The following is a 16,962-nucleotide window of genomic DNA, read 5'->3' as shown; positions in this document are numbered from 1 at the left end:
ATATGAAACATCAAAAACCAAGTAATGGGTTTGAGCCATGGTCTTTCCTGTGGGAGATAATAGCACGAACCATCTCATCTAGAATATATTTACAAATACTATTTGATTTTATTTTGGATTTAACTGAGGTCAACTGACATCGATGACCACACCTTGTATCTGCCAATGCATCAAGTCTATATTGGTCCTATGTGATTAAAGCTATATGTGCATTATTTGCTAATCAATGTTTGGCAAATGTCTTAACCCTAACCACGAACATTAAACGATCTGATTAATTAGTGGAATTTCAAGAAATATTTTCTAAACATCTAATCCAAAATCACAAGTATATCATAATAAAAATTTATTAACATAAGTATGTCATATCATTGACGTGTGAATTTCAAATTGTAAAGTCGAATATAAACTACACTGTACGAAGATATTTGAATGTCAATCTTTGTTCCTCTATTGTTGGTGGTCCTCAATCCAGCACTAATTGGATCGCCATGTATAATAATACGAAATAAGAAACCACTTTAATTTCTTGTTATTTTTTAGGTTTTAGAATGGTGTATGTAGAAAATATGCACTTATAATGGAAAATACAATGTATGAAATATATTAGATGAACAAGTGCATCATATATACATCAAAATCATGTCACTTCATATGCCTTAATACGTTTAAAATGACATAATAAAGATTAATATCTCATCATATGCCTTTTTATGTTCCATATGACATAATGAAGATTAATGTCTCTTCATATCTATACTTATGTTCCAAATAACATAATATATATTAAAATTTGTTTTAATTCACCGATTAAAACACACGATCAATCCATGTGAAAGCGCAAGCCTCAAAGAGGTTTAACAAAGAAAAACAAATGAAAATATAATGCAAAAATGAACACAAGTGTTTATGAGGTATCTTAAATACCTCCCCCTCAAATATAGTTTATTATAATGAATTCAACAATTACAAATATAATAAACCTCCCTTATCTTGAGAACAATCTATCAAGATCACAAATACTAAAGCAAAGTAAGAACACTCTCAAGTTTCTAACAATGCAATAGCCCTCTCAACAATATGTGTGTTTGTGGTGAATGTTACTATGAGTGATGAATCCTATTTATAGGCAAGATATTCATCACTCTTAGTATTCCCTCATAAATCACCATAAACATACATGTAACATCCCAATTAAATATGACAATAAACATTACAATAAACAATAGAAGTAATGCACCACATTATTGCATAGACATTACAAATTCTGACCAAAACAGAATCCAAAGTAGTTTGCTGAAATTCCGCTCGACCCGAGCCACTACCTCGCTCGGCGTGCTTCCAGGAAAGCTACTGACTTGTTCTGGACTTCTTGCTCGACCGAGCCAACACCGCTCGACCGGTCGAGCCAGACATAGCTCGATCGAGCGCCTGGTCGAGCCGCTCACAGTCTGTTTCTCTTCTTGTTGCTTTGATCAAACAACTCTCATCAACCGTTCCAAACCTTAAACCACCCATATTCGACACATCTTTATCGACCCCCTCTAAAGTACAAGACAAAGCATGTTCGATTAAATGTTTAAAGTCCGTCGTTATTAAGATTATTGGCACTTGCTTTAACACCATGCAATAAACTCCGATCAATCCATGCAATAAACTCCCACCACATTACCGAAGAATATTCTATGTCATTTTGTATAATTTTTTCGATCAGTACTTATAATTGTGATTTTATAGGACTTGATTATAAATAGTACTATAAACTAATCCAATTAAGTAAATAGATCAAAGTTGATTTTTAGTAATTAAACGATATGATCACCTAAAATAATTGAGTGTATTTTATCTTCATATAATATAAGGAATTAATATTCACACTTGATCAAAGGGCATTCAATTTTTCATATTGAAATGCCATTTATTAATACTGTGAAGTTTTATTTATCTTCTAAAAATATTCGTAATTTTTATAGTAAAAATATACTTTGGATTATTATGAGAATGTAATTATCATCATCATTATATCCATTATATTCCACTCACAAGAATATGTAACTATAATAATACGAATTATTTTGCATCAACCAAGGCTATACATTATTTTGATCAAATGAGTAATAGTGAATAAAGATTATTTTTAACGAATTTTCCAATTATATGTACTATGTATAATAATTGATTAGTTTCGCATGCTCCATTATTTATTTACTAGTCAAAGTTCATCAGAATTATAACAGAAAATATTCATATTGACTTACTTTAAATTTGAAATGTTTATTCAATTAAATTGTTGATCAAATTAAGTAGTAACAATATTAAAATTCTATTGTTTAAATGGTAGGCCATACTTATGATAATTCGATAAATAAACTTAAATATGTAAATATATTAGATATTATTCATAATTATTAATTTCAAAAGTTGAAATTTATAATATATAATTTATTTGCCTTATTTTTTAGAATGAGAGACATTTTTTTAATAATTAGTCTAAAAGTCCATAACCATAGAGAATATCTATTTTTTAATATTTGTAATGCTTGTTGAAAATATAATTGATCATGGGCCGTTCATAAAGTATAAAAACTATGTTGATTCATTTGTAAGATGTCATTTTACTAGTGTCACAATCAATCTCATCCATTCGTTTTAAATAATTTACTTAAAGCTCAAGTAGGGTTTTCCTTCATGAACTCCTCTCAATTTTCTTCCTTATCCTATATCATCATACTAGCATGAAGCATCTACTCCTAATTTTGTCACTTCCTGCAATCTCTATTTGAATTAGTAGTACTACTATTTAATTCTCAGAAGAAAATTCAACATACTTCTGTAAAATAAAAGTTTCTGATCTCTAGCTTTTGCCACTAATATAATCTTTTATGAGGTGTTTGATATATGGTTTTTGGCTTTGTTTTTTTTGTTGGTTTTTGACTTTTGGCTTATTAGTTGGTCGAATAGCAAAAACAATTAATGGTAATGGTTTTAAAGCAGCTGAAAAGTTAACTTTTAAACCAAAATGAAAAAGGTGTTCCAGCTAGCTTTTTTGGTGGGCTTTTATCTTGTTTGCCCACTTTTTTTCTAATAAATAGCCAACAACCAATGCTTAAATTTACCAAACATCTCTACAAACAGCTGGCTTTTTCAGCTAGCTTAAAAGCCAACAAAACAGCCAACATTTTCAGCTTGTCAAACAAACCAACTGAAAAAGCCAACTGCCAACAGCCTACAGCTAACAGCCAAACACTCCCTGTAAAAACTCAAAAAAAATTAGGTAAAAAAGTGTGATTGATGGATAAGTTTAGATTATATAACATATTACAGGCCTTAATCATTAATTATAGGTTTTTTTGAGTTGGTTCCTTGACATAGTATCAAAGCTAATGTGACAAAACTCAACCCTTTAAATTTAAGTGGAATATTTATCGCCGGATATAAAGAAAATATGTACTACACTCTACTTCTAACCTATATTAATGACTCTCGTATGAGGGACGTGTAAGAGCACCATAGTCGTACTTCTTAGTCATGTCATTCTTACATCATTAGCTATTTAGGTTTAGGTACCGTAACAGAAATTTTCCTAAAACAAACATAGATTAATCAGTAAAATAATGATGCAAACGCATAACCTAAACCAAGCACTTAAAATTAAGTATTCCTTAATTAATTAAAAAGGACAAAATGTCACCATATATATTTTGAGCTTAGTGCTTCCTTGTGTATGATCCACCGGACCCACATAATCCTAAAGTGTGCATTTTATTATCCCAAATTCAGGGTTGTCATTATGACGGCCTAATAATTTAAGCGCGGATATATTCCCTGCAATTAGTTTTGTTATGAGGATCTGCTGGTTCTTTTTCTTCTTTCTATATTCAGATTTCAATTCTGAAGGTAGTTTTAAGGTGCAATCACTTATAATCCAATTCAAGTAAAGATTTAAATTGAGTTAATTGTTAAATTAAAAATTAGTATTTATATAAATAACTTCTAGCTTATAATTAAAAATTAGTTTTAACTACCTTTATTGACATTAATGTGATGTTTAAAGAGAAATAATATGATGCATAGTTAGAGAAAAAAGAACCGAAAATTACTTATATAAGGATCTGTTTTTTTTTTACCTAGGCCTAAATATTGTCCGGAACGACATTGTCTTAATATCGATGCATACTGCAGAATTTATCTAGTGGGATTTTTTTTATTTATTAGTATACCATTTTGTCCAATTATAATTCTGAAAAAATTAATATACTCATATTGTATATTATCGGTATGTGCATATGTAAGGTGGTGGTTACATGATTTAAAATAAATCACTTATGAACATTCCTTCTATCATTTATATTTTAGGTTGTGTGGTCTATCATTTTGTAATATTTTTATTTTGGACGGTATTTCTACTTTGTTTCTTCAATCCTACTTGCATAATTTCAACGTCTTCACCAATTTCTTGATACTTGTGCAATTATGTGCTGTGCAATATCATGGGGTCAGGGGTAGAGGAGTAATTAATAAATTCACATTCTTTATTTATTCTTATTGAATTATACGACTAGCCTAATTTGACAATATAGATGAGTTCAGTCCAATAAGATTCAAATCAAATCCATAAATTTGTTTGATTCAAATAGACTCGAAGAATTCTTAGGGTCTGTAAATTTTGGATATAGTTTTAGACTTTTCAAGTTTAATGGGTTTAGATCATAAATGAATTCATAATATTCTTAATTTAATGGTTAGCAATTTAGTTTTTTAAGCAATTTTTGTATGAGGTCGTCTAATTGTGAGACAAGATCATATAAAGAGCTCGAATTAAAAAATGAGTGTTTAATATTAAAAGTGGATATTTTTATCAATTAATTAAACTATTCAGCCTAATTTTAAAATGTTTCATAGTGAAATTATCTTATATTTCACTATGACAGCTTTTAAGCATTTTAAAGATTTGATTTAACACTATTTGGGTCTCAATTTGAGTCCACATAAATATAAAGGATAGGATTGGAATGAGTCTAAAATTAATGAGTTGTGTAATGGATTTTGAATGGATGTAGGGCATTTTTATCTTAAACAAGTTTATAAATCAGGTCTGAATCTAATATTCCTATACTCAAGCAAAACTCATATTTTACTTGTAAAACCCGATTCTAAACTCAATAAATCTCAAAAAATCGAACTCAAAAGCGGATCTCAGTAAATCTAAAATTCATGGTCATAGCTTTCATTATTCTAGCAAATTTGGCGGGCTAATTAGAGCAATTATTAAAAAAATGAGTTGATGTAGGTATGAATCATTGTACCCATCCGTACATATTCGTAGCTTGCTAATCTTTTGGATTTTGGCCTGGCCCTCTATTATCATGACTCATGCCTTACCAAGTTGACACCACTTGTCCTTGTCCTTGTTTTTAATAACAGCTAGTATCTTGAGAAACGTATCTTAAGTTCAACCCATTAAACATTAATGTCCGCTTATCGTATTTATAATGCCTACTTATATTATCTTTAATTCTTACTTACCGTACCCTAAATAACTACTTTTAATATTTTAAATGTTTACTTGCATTATTCTTAATGCCTACTTACAATATTTTAAAAATATATAATGGGCCGGCTCAATTCGAGATAGTCTAAGAGACTGTCTCTTACAAGAATTTGTGTTTTAATAGCACGGTACATTGTTGTTGCACACTTGCACTTGTATAGCAGCATCATTAGTATACTCAGTGTATCTCGTTCTTAAGATAGTCTCTTGCTAAGACAACTTTAAAATAAAAACATGCTAATAATTTATATAGTTGGTCTCTTGAGAGACTGTCTCTTTGAGAGACGTCTTTCAGGCACAACCCATTAAACATTAATGTTTACTTACTATATCTTTAATGTCTACTTACATTATCCTTAATGCCTACTTACAATATACTTAATGCCCACCGAAAAAGTACTTAAAATGTCTACTTACAATATTTTTAATGTATACCGAGAAACTTAGCCTACAAGCCTACTTAGCATATCCTTAATGTCTACTTATGATATCATTAATGCCTACTTACAATATACTTAATGTCCACCGAGTAAGTACTTAAGTATTTACAATATTCTAAATGTTTGCTTACAATATTCTTAATGCCTACCAAAAAACTTGCTCTATATTTTTTGTTTTGGGCCAGCCTAATTAGAGATGATCTCTTATAAAAATTTGTGTAATTTATATTAGTTGGGCTATTCAACCTATATATGATTATTCGTCTAAGGGTGAAACTATCTCATACAAGATTTGGATCTTTGTATGCGACCGTCTCAAAATAAAACATACACATACAATTAATCCATTTCTGCAATTGATCACTTATAAAATAGTAAGTGATTAATTTAAGTTATATATGATCACATTCGGACTATAAAAAATAATCACTTTAAAACTATAAGTGATTATTTTAAAACTATATTAATCACTTTAAGATCAAACTGATCATTTAAGATTATAAGTAATCACTTTAAAATTCAAGTGTAAATCAAGTGGAAATTATCTCATCATGAATCCATCTCACCTGCCATAATTCCATTAATCTTGGCAATCAAATGAGTAGGATCTGTAAGATCAACTAGCACCAGCACAGAACATAATGTAGAAAATTTGATTGGTCGGATCAAATATGAACAGGTCAGGCTGAATAAATTCAGTCTGTTTAATCCCATTTTCTTTTCGACTTGTTGCAGCCCGATCAAACCCATTTTTATTGAGCTTGACCCGTATTCAGCCTATTGCACAAGTCTAATTATAGCATACATTAAAATACATATTTAGGGATCAAGAATGCCCATCTTCCTTGCTAGATTTGTTTGAGTAGAACAATTTTCTGTTGTACCAAAGATGAAACTTTTATCCTTCAATATCTTCAACAAATGCAGAAAATATTGCAACTTTAACAAAGTAAAATAAACTCCAACCTTATTCATACATTTTGGAATGCCATAACCAAGTGAGCAACTCATCCAATGAACAACGGTAATCAGGATTGACTGATTGACCTAAGGACTCGGCCACACAGGTCAAGGTGAGCACCACTCTTGCTACACCCGTCCTCGCTTATTAATACAACAATGACAACAAATGCGCCTTAAAACTTTCTAAACTGTACAACACAATGCAACTAATCTATCATCCAGATACAGTAGCAGGCAGTACAGACATAGAATCCCTACAATCCCGTATCTCTCGGGAAAACCATCAAATTAATCAGGTGAACTGGTGAGATATTGGGACATCATAAACTGTCGAGCAGATGATGTCCATACTCTTTAAGATCATCGCTCTTACTCTCATGAATGCCGCCAGAACCTTCCAGCCACTCCTCTAATCTGGCTTCCTTATTGGCCTTAAATTCGTCATATTCTCTTTCTTCTGGTAATAAGAGTTGAGATTTTCCATCCATTGATATATTACTGCCTTCAACTGTCTCATCTTCAACCTGACTAGATAACGGTAGCTCATCAGTTTCCTCCACCTGAGTAGAAATATTGCTTTCAAACGGTCTTGGCTGCGTCACATCAAGCTGTGGAACTTGTGACCATTTCAAGTTGACAGCCTTGTCTTTAGCAGACTTGAACATGCTTGAAAAGTAATAATTAGATCCCTCGCCATCATTCTGGTTATTACCCGTAGTGCGAGCCCAAGTAACTGGGCCCCAAGAACTGCTTGCACCGATCCGATAACTTGAACTACGCTGTTTGATCACACCTCTAACCGGCTGTTTAGTTGACATTATGGTTAGAGATGCTTTTATATCTCGAATCATTTCATCGATAACAGGCGATCCACATTGTTTCATCGTCTTTGTCATATTAATCGAATCCTCTAAATCCTCGGTGTGTAAACTCACTTCATGGGACTTTTCCGAAATGTTGTTCTTGTGTCTGATGACATTAGGCACTGCATTTTGAGCATGCTGCTGGATGTAGTACAATCCTACCGAAGGTTCGTTTGCCACATACTTTATCATATCTCCCAAGTTTTCATTTATCTCCACAAATCCGTCAGCAGCAGAGAGCTCACACATTTACTATAAAACACAGGTGGAGAAATTAACGATACATCGTGGCAAATCTAAAATGTTCGAACAATGGAGCATAGGAGAAAGCACACCATAAAATCTGAATTCACTATCCAACACTTAACTGATCTACATTTTTCTACGAGTTACTAGTAGCTAGAATGTTGAACATTTTCCTTATCTGACAAGTAGTAATCGATATTGAGGATTTCAAAAAGATTGACCCTTTGCGGAGAGAACAATTATCCCTTATTATTTAGGGGTTGTTTGGCACAGGGAAGAGGAAAAAAAAGAAAGGTAAAGGAAAGGAAACAAAGATACCCTCCAGTCCTTATACATCCATGTCGTTTAACTAAAGCATCTGTAAGGTTTCAAAACCCTTAAGTTTTTTCTACGAAACCAATCCATGACACCACTGTTTGAAAATGCCAAAAACATCCTTCTCTTGAACACACACACCCCTTGTCTGAAACGTAACAATCACAGAAATTGGCAGATGCTCCTCGACTACAATAGTCAGTGTTGCTTAACCATCGTCACCTTACGCGACAATGCTTTCAAATTTGACCACAAAAACTCCAGAGGTGGAGATCTCACGGTCAAGTTTGTTAAATCGGGATTTTACTTTGAATTGGAAGCAGCTCACAAAATCGAATCATGAAATCGGATCGTAAAATCGATTGATTCTACAAAATTTGCAGATTGATTTTAGTTATAGATGTTTGTATTTAGTTTTGAGGCATTTTATCTGTAAAAGAACACTTAGATTCATCTATTATCAAAGTATTTCACAATAATTTAACAAAAAACACCCAAACATAAAATGATCATAAAATAATACTTAAAATTTCACCACAATCTTACAATATTTTGGCAGTAGCACCACAATAAAACTTCAATTTCACAATCAGAAACATTGAGTATTTATGTGATTGAGTCTACAACAATTTTAGAAAAAGAAACAAACAATAAGAGCAAAAAACCTCAAACATCACAAAAATCATGACAATAATGGCAAATCCAATAAAAAGCAATACAAAAATATAAAACACATTGGAGAAAGTAATACATAACCTCAAAAATCAAACATCAAATTCAGACAATAAAAATTGCATCTTCCTCAAAACGAAATCAAAATAAAAAAAAGGGGATATTCAACATGATAGGCATGAATTCTTGCAAAAGGCCAGTGGTAGCAAATCTTTAAAAAATTTCCACAAAATAGTATTGTACTTTTGAACATTAAGCTACAGTAACATTATGAACCAAAAAACGTTTGTTTTCCGTCATCTTGAGAATTACCTTTTTACCCTTGTGTTATTTCATTAAAACACAGTAACCCCTTCTCCTTCATCCATCTTCTTCCTCTTCCTCTCCTTCATTCATCTTCTTCCTCTTCCATTCATCTTCTTTCACCCATTATCAGTTTGGAATTTTTGTACAACCTAAGAAGTAAAGAGGAGAAAGCAACCCTGATGGAAGAGAGAGCCATATAAGCACCAGCAACCAAAAGAAGGAAATTTTAGTTTCAACCCTCCTTTGTGGCCATTCATTTGTTTTGATTGGGGAGAATATCCTTTGTGGGCATTCATTTGTTCGTCAGTTTTGGCTTTTTAATTTGTATTTTTGTACATGATGATGTATACTTCCTTCCTGAAATAACATTGTTTTAATTGTGGAAAACTTGGTATTCCGTATTTCCATTGACCCAAAAATCACAACGCTGTAAAATTGCAAAATTGGTGTCTTTTGCTATTTTGAAATTACGCACTCTTCCATAACTATATTTGCCTTGAGTTTTCTTGAATATTTTCCTTCAATTTGGATGATTAAGTTGTATCGGACCCAAAGTTTAACAAGGTTGTAATATTATTGATCATCATGGTCTTCTAATTGAGTATCACTTTCATTAAATAGAGTTTTTTACAATCAGAGTTCATGAGTGAATTACAAGCATTATGTGGGGATGAAAATTTATCATCTATCCAACAAGATGAAGGTGAATCTGAGTTTTTATTGCACTTCCTTCTACTTGTGCTTCTGATGGAGGAGACTCAAGATTTTTGAATGCAAATCAACTTGAAAGTGCATACTTTTCTGCTTGATCCCAAAATCATGTTTCCACAAACGGTTCTGTAGTTCGTGCAGACAGAGAGTTGTATCTTGTACATCTTGAACATCTACATCTCTTGCTACCACTTGAAAGAATATAAATCAACTTGAAAGAAAATGAATGGAAGAGGAAGAAGATAAATAAAGGAGAAGGGATTATTGTGTTTTAATGAAATAACACAAGGGTAAAAAGGTAATTTCTCAAGATAATGAAAAACAAACATTTTTTTGTTAGTAATGTTACTGTAGCTTAATGTTCAAAAGTACAAAATGTTCAAAGTACAGTGCTATTTCGTGGAAATTTTTTTTAGATTTGCTACCACTGGCCATTTGCAATAGTTCATGTCTACCATGTAGAATATCCTAAAAAAAAATCATCAATTATAAGAATTTTCTTACCAGACAAAGATAATACAAAATGAAGTGAAAATTTTAAAAATGCACTTTTTACAAACAAAACTAAAGAAAGATCAAAGGAAGAACCACTTACAATCACTGAAAGAAATGGCGTGTAGAATGAGCAAAAATAGAGAAGAAAATTGAGTTGAAAATGGCAGAGGTTGGAGAAGGTTGAATACAATGGCAAAGAGAGATCTTTTAGAAGACAACAATGGTGAAAACCAGCCTCAAATTGAGTTTCATCTGTTATGAAAGTTGGCTAGGGTTTTATATCTATAGCTGGCCCATTATTTTAGATATTTAAGTTCTGAAATGACTTTTGCTAAAATTATTATCGGTTTAAAATCGCGATTTCACCAATTTTAACCGATTCTAACGATTTTTTCAACGATTTTAATGAGGTCCAATTTCATTTTCGAGTCAACTAGGTAGGGTTGGTGTATTTAAGATCTTAAAATTGTCCGGATTGCAATTTGAATAACATTGTGCAGGGTTGAATGATACCATCCATATGCAGAGTCAAGTTACAAGTTGTGGTGGCGGATTTCCTTTCGGTTGCAGTGTAAGGTAGGAAGAAGCTGGAGTTGTCACCGATGGTGGAGATTAGGCAGTTAGTTGGGTTGATGGTGGTGGTGGTGTTAGTGCCTCTAGTGGTCAAGTTGTGGGGAGATTCGGACTTTGTGAAACTCTTGGGGGGCTAGGACTTCTAGTGTGGAGAACTGGGGATTTACGAGAATTGAGAAAAGGAAAGGGGGTTAAGGAATATATAAAATGCATCAACAAAGCATTACCTAAGAGAATTAAAGGTCTTGGCTAGGACTTCTAGTGACACAAATTTACGTTGTTAGGTGCCAAGATCAATGTTGGAGGATGAGAAAAAAAGATCACAACCCATGAGGTCAGCGAAGAAAAATCATCACAACAAAGGAAGACCCATTTCAACTTCCAAATTTTAGCAAGACCCTTGAATTACATCCTCCCGATAAATCAAAACTTCAACATATGTAGCTATCTAATACGTAGATCCTATTGCAAGGCAATATTTTTCCAAGCCAAGATGTATTCAACCTTACTCGAAACTATTCAGAAAAACAATAGCTGAACTGTCACTCCTGACTCCTCCCAAAAAACTGAAAACAGCAAAAATGAGCTGTGTCCTGTCATAGATAATATACTACCTCCATATTTAATTAATGACAACATTCCATTGTATATTCATAACTAAAGTGTAGTCATTAATTATAAATGGAGGAAGTAGATGAGTAGACGGAGAGAAGCACTACCATAACGAAAAAGAACAGACTGTGAAGAGGATATGTTTCTTGAATGAAGACAGTAGACAAGATACATGCAGTCCTAAATATAGACTATAGAGGATGGAAATTCTTTCCAAATTGAGTATGTGAATGTGAACAGACTTGAGATATCAAGATATCAGTATTGCATTTCCTGCATTCCTATACTTTTGTAAAATTGACAAACAAGTCTGTACTGAAGTAGAAAAGCCATTGTACATAAATATAAGTGTGTAGGCAAAGCAGTAGCAGTAGCAAATTAGAGAGAAATTGTAGGAATTGCATGAAATAAATTTAAACGTAAATGATTATTGATTATAATTCAAAGTATTACAATAGAAGATAGGTAATAGTCTAATAATCATCAACTTGGAAAGCATTGTCGTGTCATAAGAAAAAAACATACAGACACTAATTTAGTTTAATAATCACCAACGTATAGCATTGCCGTGTCAGAAATGGAACGTGTCAACACTGTGCTATTAGGGAAATGAAATATTGTTGTATGACTGGTACTGAAATAACAGTCAATTTTATGACTGCAAACATACTAGAATATATTTAAAACTCCTTTATTCGTTACAGCCTCCACCCCCCCCCCCCCCTCCCCTCGGTTTGTTACATGTTCCTCTTTCATCCGTCCCATTGAGTTTACTACGTTTCCTTTTATAGGTAATGTCCCACCACTTTCATCATTTATCATCCATGCATTTCTTGTCCTTTTTAATACCATCCACATAATTCAAATTTTTTGTCTTATTGTCCCAACAACTAAACTAATTTTAAGTATTTGATCAAATTCTTGGTAGCAAACTCAGGGGGACACAAGAGTATCTGCCATCTCTCTTTTGATCATGGAAAAACTATCCCATAGTCTATTTTGATAACTCTAATAGCCTTTCATGAACAACAATATTCTATGCCATCAACTAGAAAATTACACATAACTCTAAGCCTTGAGATTTAAGAAACAAAGACAAGAGAAGGTATATATATTTACCTTTTCCAAGTATAGAGAACTTCTATAAAGCTTTATACATAACCATATGAAATTTAAAATTCAAGTTGAGAAGCTAAGAACAAAATTTCAAACATCTACATGGTTTCAAGGTGTACAACTGCAAACAAGCTCATACTCAATCTTCCTCCAAGATTCACTACTTCATAAACAAAACTGATACAAATAACCTGACTTTTCGAGAACTTATTAACCCCAACCTGCCACAGCAATTCCATTCGACAACTCTTCATAAAATGTTTTCTTTCACAATTTATCCCACCCAAATCAATAGATCAAACCAACTGTTTCTCCAATCTATATGCTTCCTTGTTACCACCATTAACCCGCTCACACCAAATCTAAAAACATCCTTTTCTATCAACTTGATTCACAATCAAATTCTTTCCCAATATGAGTACACAACAGTCAATAACTGTGTACAAAAATTCTTTAACTAATTAAATTCCTGCCCCCCTCCTCCCCCACATGTAATCATAGAGGAAAAATGAAGTGTCTCTAAGCATAGTCCAAAACTCCAAATTGTACATCCAAATGTGATAAACCTTTGTAAACAATGAATTTTTCCTTTTTTTTCACATTTACTAAATGGTACCTCATATATGAGCATTTATATTTATTGTAAGTTGGTAATGATAATTGCAATCAAGGATCAATCGGTAATAGCCCCTTTGGTATTACAATGATTTCGTCACAAATATTGACAGCCCAACATTTACAAAATGGGGTAATGAGAATGATTTATAATGTAAAATTTCATAAAATGAATCATGTAATTAGGGTAATGGAATGAACTCTATTAGCACTCTACAATTGGAATGAATTTTGTGAAGAGATAGATAATTTTCCACAAAAATTACACTAACTTTCCACTATCATTACCAGTAATTAACACCAACTTAGATCATTAGGGTAATGGAACATATATTTTGTTTGAAGGTTAGGGTAATGGAACATTGTTAGTATTACATTTACCAAATTCCATAACAAATACATCCTATCCCTGAAAAAATTAATAAAAGAAGCATGCATGAAAAATTGAAGTATAAAGATAGTTACTTTAAAGCAAATTACCTTCAATTAACATAAGCAATTAAAGAAAAGATTCCAAGAAATCCCAAAAAACGAAAGAACAAGTCTCAACCCAATTCCAGAATCTGAATTAGAATTTGAAATGTAAAAGAAAGGGATTCAAAACTAGTACCTAAGTTCTTCAATTCCTTGTCCAGACTATAATTTGTATTGCTTGAAGCAGATCCACATATAGAAGTACCAACCACAATTTCATCATAAATTTGGAGGTGCAAATGGGGATTCTTTTTTACATAAAAGTATGGTCCAACCCAACGGAAAAGTTAAATATTATGTATGAATGAGATTTGGTAATTGAATTATAGTGAACGGATTGATAGTGAATTTGAGGATGACAAACTTTTGGCAGATTGTAATGAGACAAAGGTAGACGCTAATTCGATGAAGAAGAAAAGACCCAGATATAGAAAGGGATGATTCTGATTAATATAAATTTAAAGAATTAGAAGAAATTAGCTTAGAATGCTTACATACATCTCTTTCCGTCCCTAAGAGATTTGAACACCATAAAAATTTATGTAGTGGATGAAATTGTTGATATTGAAGTACATAAAAGTATAAATTTTAAAGTAAGATCAAATTATAATTCTAATAAAACATAAAAATAGATATAAAATATTAATAGCACATAATGGTTGAATGAGTGAATAAATAATTATGGGCTATATATAAATTATTATTTTCCAACTCTTTTATTAAATAATACTCTCTCATATTCACCCATTAATTCCATTTATTTTGTGTCATTATTCACTCATCATTATTAACTTGTATTTATTCTTAATTAAAAATTTAAACATAACCATGTGAGATCGTGTTTGATTCGTCTCAATACAAGGATTATTAATATTAATTTTTTACAATATTTAATTAAAAACAATTAGAGATATTAAGGGTTAAAATATTGTCTCGACAACTGTGAAAATCTAAATGAGACTAATGATTTGAATCAGAAGGCAGTACTAATTTAAAAATTCATGCAATTCACGAAGTTTAGTATCAAAATATGTACAAATAAAGTTTTCAAATAATAATGCAAGAGAAAGACAACCATTTTTTTAAAGAAAAGTACATAAATACTTTTCAATCCAAAGGATACCAAAATCTTCCACCAAGATATATTTCTTTGATTCAATCTAAAGGTACATCATTGAAATATTTTCATTTGTGGTGAGTTGTAGATGCTGATTCAATCCATATGGGCATTGAGAATTGTTGTATAGGATGCAATTTAATTTCATATTGTGTAGAGATTTAATTAAAACAATCTAAATGGGGGGTATTGCTGGATCTTTAGAGTTTTATAAGTCCAATATTCTGAGTTAATAATAGTTATGTAAAGTATATTGCATAATGAATGACAAGCAAATATCATTGAGGGTATGTAATGAAGGAATATGAAACTTTAAGGAGATATAATGAAGGGATGTGATACTTTATTGCATTGTTTCAAAGTATTATTTTAAGGAGATGTAATGAAGGGATGTGATATTTCATTATATTATTACAAATCTTTAATTAAAGACATTAAGCCTGATTTGTATATACATGTTCACTAATTTTTAAATGAGACAGTCTCATGATGAGATCAATTCTATTGGGCTGGCTCAATATATATTTTTTGTCTTAAAATGATCACTTATAACGTTAAAGTGATTACTTATAATTTTATGATAATCACTTTTTATAATCTTAGAGTGATTACTCATAACCTTAAAAGTTAAAACGATTACTTATGATCTTAAAATAATTAATTGAAAAAATGATCTATTATATGGATCCATCTCATGATGCATCTCATACAAGACGAGCTGATATATTTTTCAGAATGTATATTCTTATCTTCTAAATTTTTCCTCTCTTCTCTACATATTTATGATCCTACAATCTTACTAACTCCACTTTCATAATTTTGGAATTACTTCTCATAGAAATGCACTTGTTTCTTCACATCGACTTTATATAGTTCTTACATTGTAGTGCAAACTGCTATATCGATCTATAGCGTATTATCAAAGTTCAATCCAAACATCATCGTGGGCAAAATAACTGTATAAGAAAACTATCAAGATGTGCCTCAATTTTATATTAAATTTCTGAAGATTTAAATGTCTAAATCTTGTTCGCTACTGTGTTAGTTTCATAAGTTTAAGTGGCTATCATAAGTCACAATTTCACAAGTATTCTTATTATTATCGTTTCTAGTCACCATAATAGATTTTTTCATATTTGTAAAATTATTTGTAGTTAATGGTTATTGTACGTAAACGTAACGTAACTAGGGCTGCAACAGTCTTGTTTGGTCTGGTTTGATACTAAAAATAGACTAAATTAACATTGTTTGAAAAATTTTCAGACTAGATCAGACCATTTAAATTATCAAACTGGATTTGACCAGACTGTTCTATATACAACAGTCTGATCTGGTCTGGTATACTATTTTAAAAATTTTTCATTTTTCTTAATTCATATATGATGTACGTAAATATTTCGTACTTAACTACAATCACAAAATTTAATAATTTATAATTATTTTTGTTGCATCGACATTATTCAAGTATATTTATTACAATAAAAATAACTACACTTTGAAATATGAAGGTAACGACCTACTTTTTTTTTAATAAAAAAAGACTATGATTTTCAGTCATAGTACGATTTGCGATCTATTCTGATCTGAAAAATAAAAAAATCGAGACCCGAACAGAAATCGTAATTATTTTTGAAAAAAGTCGGACTATGTTAGAATAAGGCAACTAGAATAAAATCAGAAATATTTTTCAGAATATTGTAATTTAGGAAACTATATTATGCAATCCTAGTGATGCAGAGAACCCTAGCAACAGTGTCTTTGTATATAAGCTCATCTTTGTATCAAGTTTAATATACAGAAATAAGAAAACGCAGATTAAAATCCAAAATTATTATTCTTTACTTTGTATCAGACCAGATCGTTTAAACCGTAGAATAGACAAAATACTAAAAT

At 31.4% G+C, this 16,962-nt stretch overlaps 1 protein-coding gene across 2 annotated transcripts; it reads right to left on the bottom strand.

Annotated features, from left to right (window-relative positions):
• Positions 1-6,862: 6,862 nt before the first annotated feature.
• On the bottom strand, positions 6,863-14,532 carry LOC130809808 (uncharacterized). 2 transcript variants are annotated; one of them, XM_057675618.1, is made up of 2 exons: positions 14,089-14,532; positions 6,863-8,746 (listed from the first exon to the last, which is right to left on the bottom strand). In XM_057675618.1, the coding sequence occupies exon 2, from the start codon at positions 8,064-8,066 to the stop codon at positions 7,275-7,277; it is 792 nt and encodes a 263-aa protein (XP_057531601.1). In that variant the 5' UTR covers positions 8,067-8,746; positions 14,089-14,532; the 3' UTR covers positions 6,863-7,274. The 2 variants fall into 2 exon arrangements, with proteins under 2 accessions (XP_057531601.1, XP_057531602.1); XM_057675619.1 differs by having other exon boundaries at positions 6,863-8,069.
• Positions 14,533-16,962: the final 2,430 nt, after the last annotated feature.

The sequence above is a fragment of the Amaranthus tricolor genome, chromosome 4 (genome assembly GCF_026212465.1).
Source record: "Amaranthus tricolor cultivar Red isolate AtriRed21 chromosome 4, ASM2621246v1, whole genome shotgun sequence".
Lineage (NCBI taxonomy): Eukaryota > Viridiplantae > Streptophyta > Magnoliopsida > Caryophyllales > Amaranthaceae > Amaranthus > Amaranthus tricolor.
The sequence above is the reverse complement of the archived record's forward strand: the minus strand, read 5'-3'. Positions and strand labels throughout refer to the sequence as shown.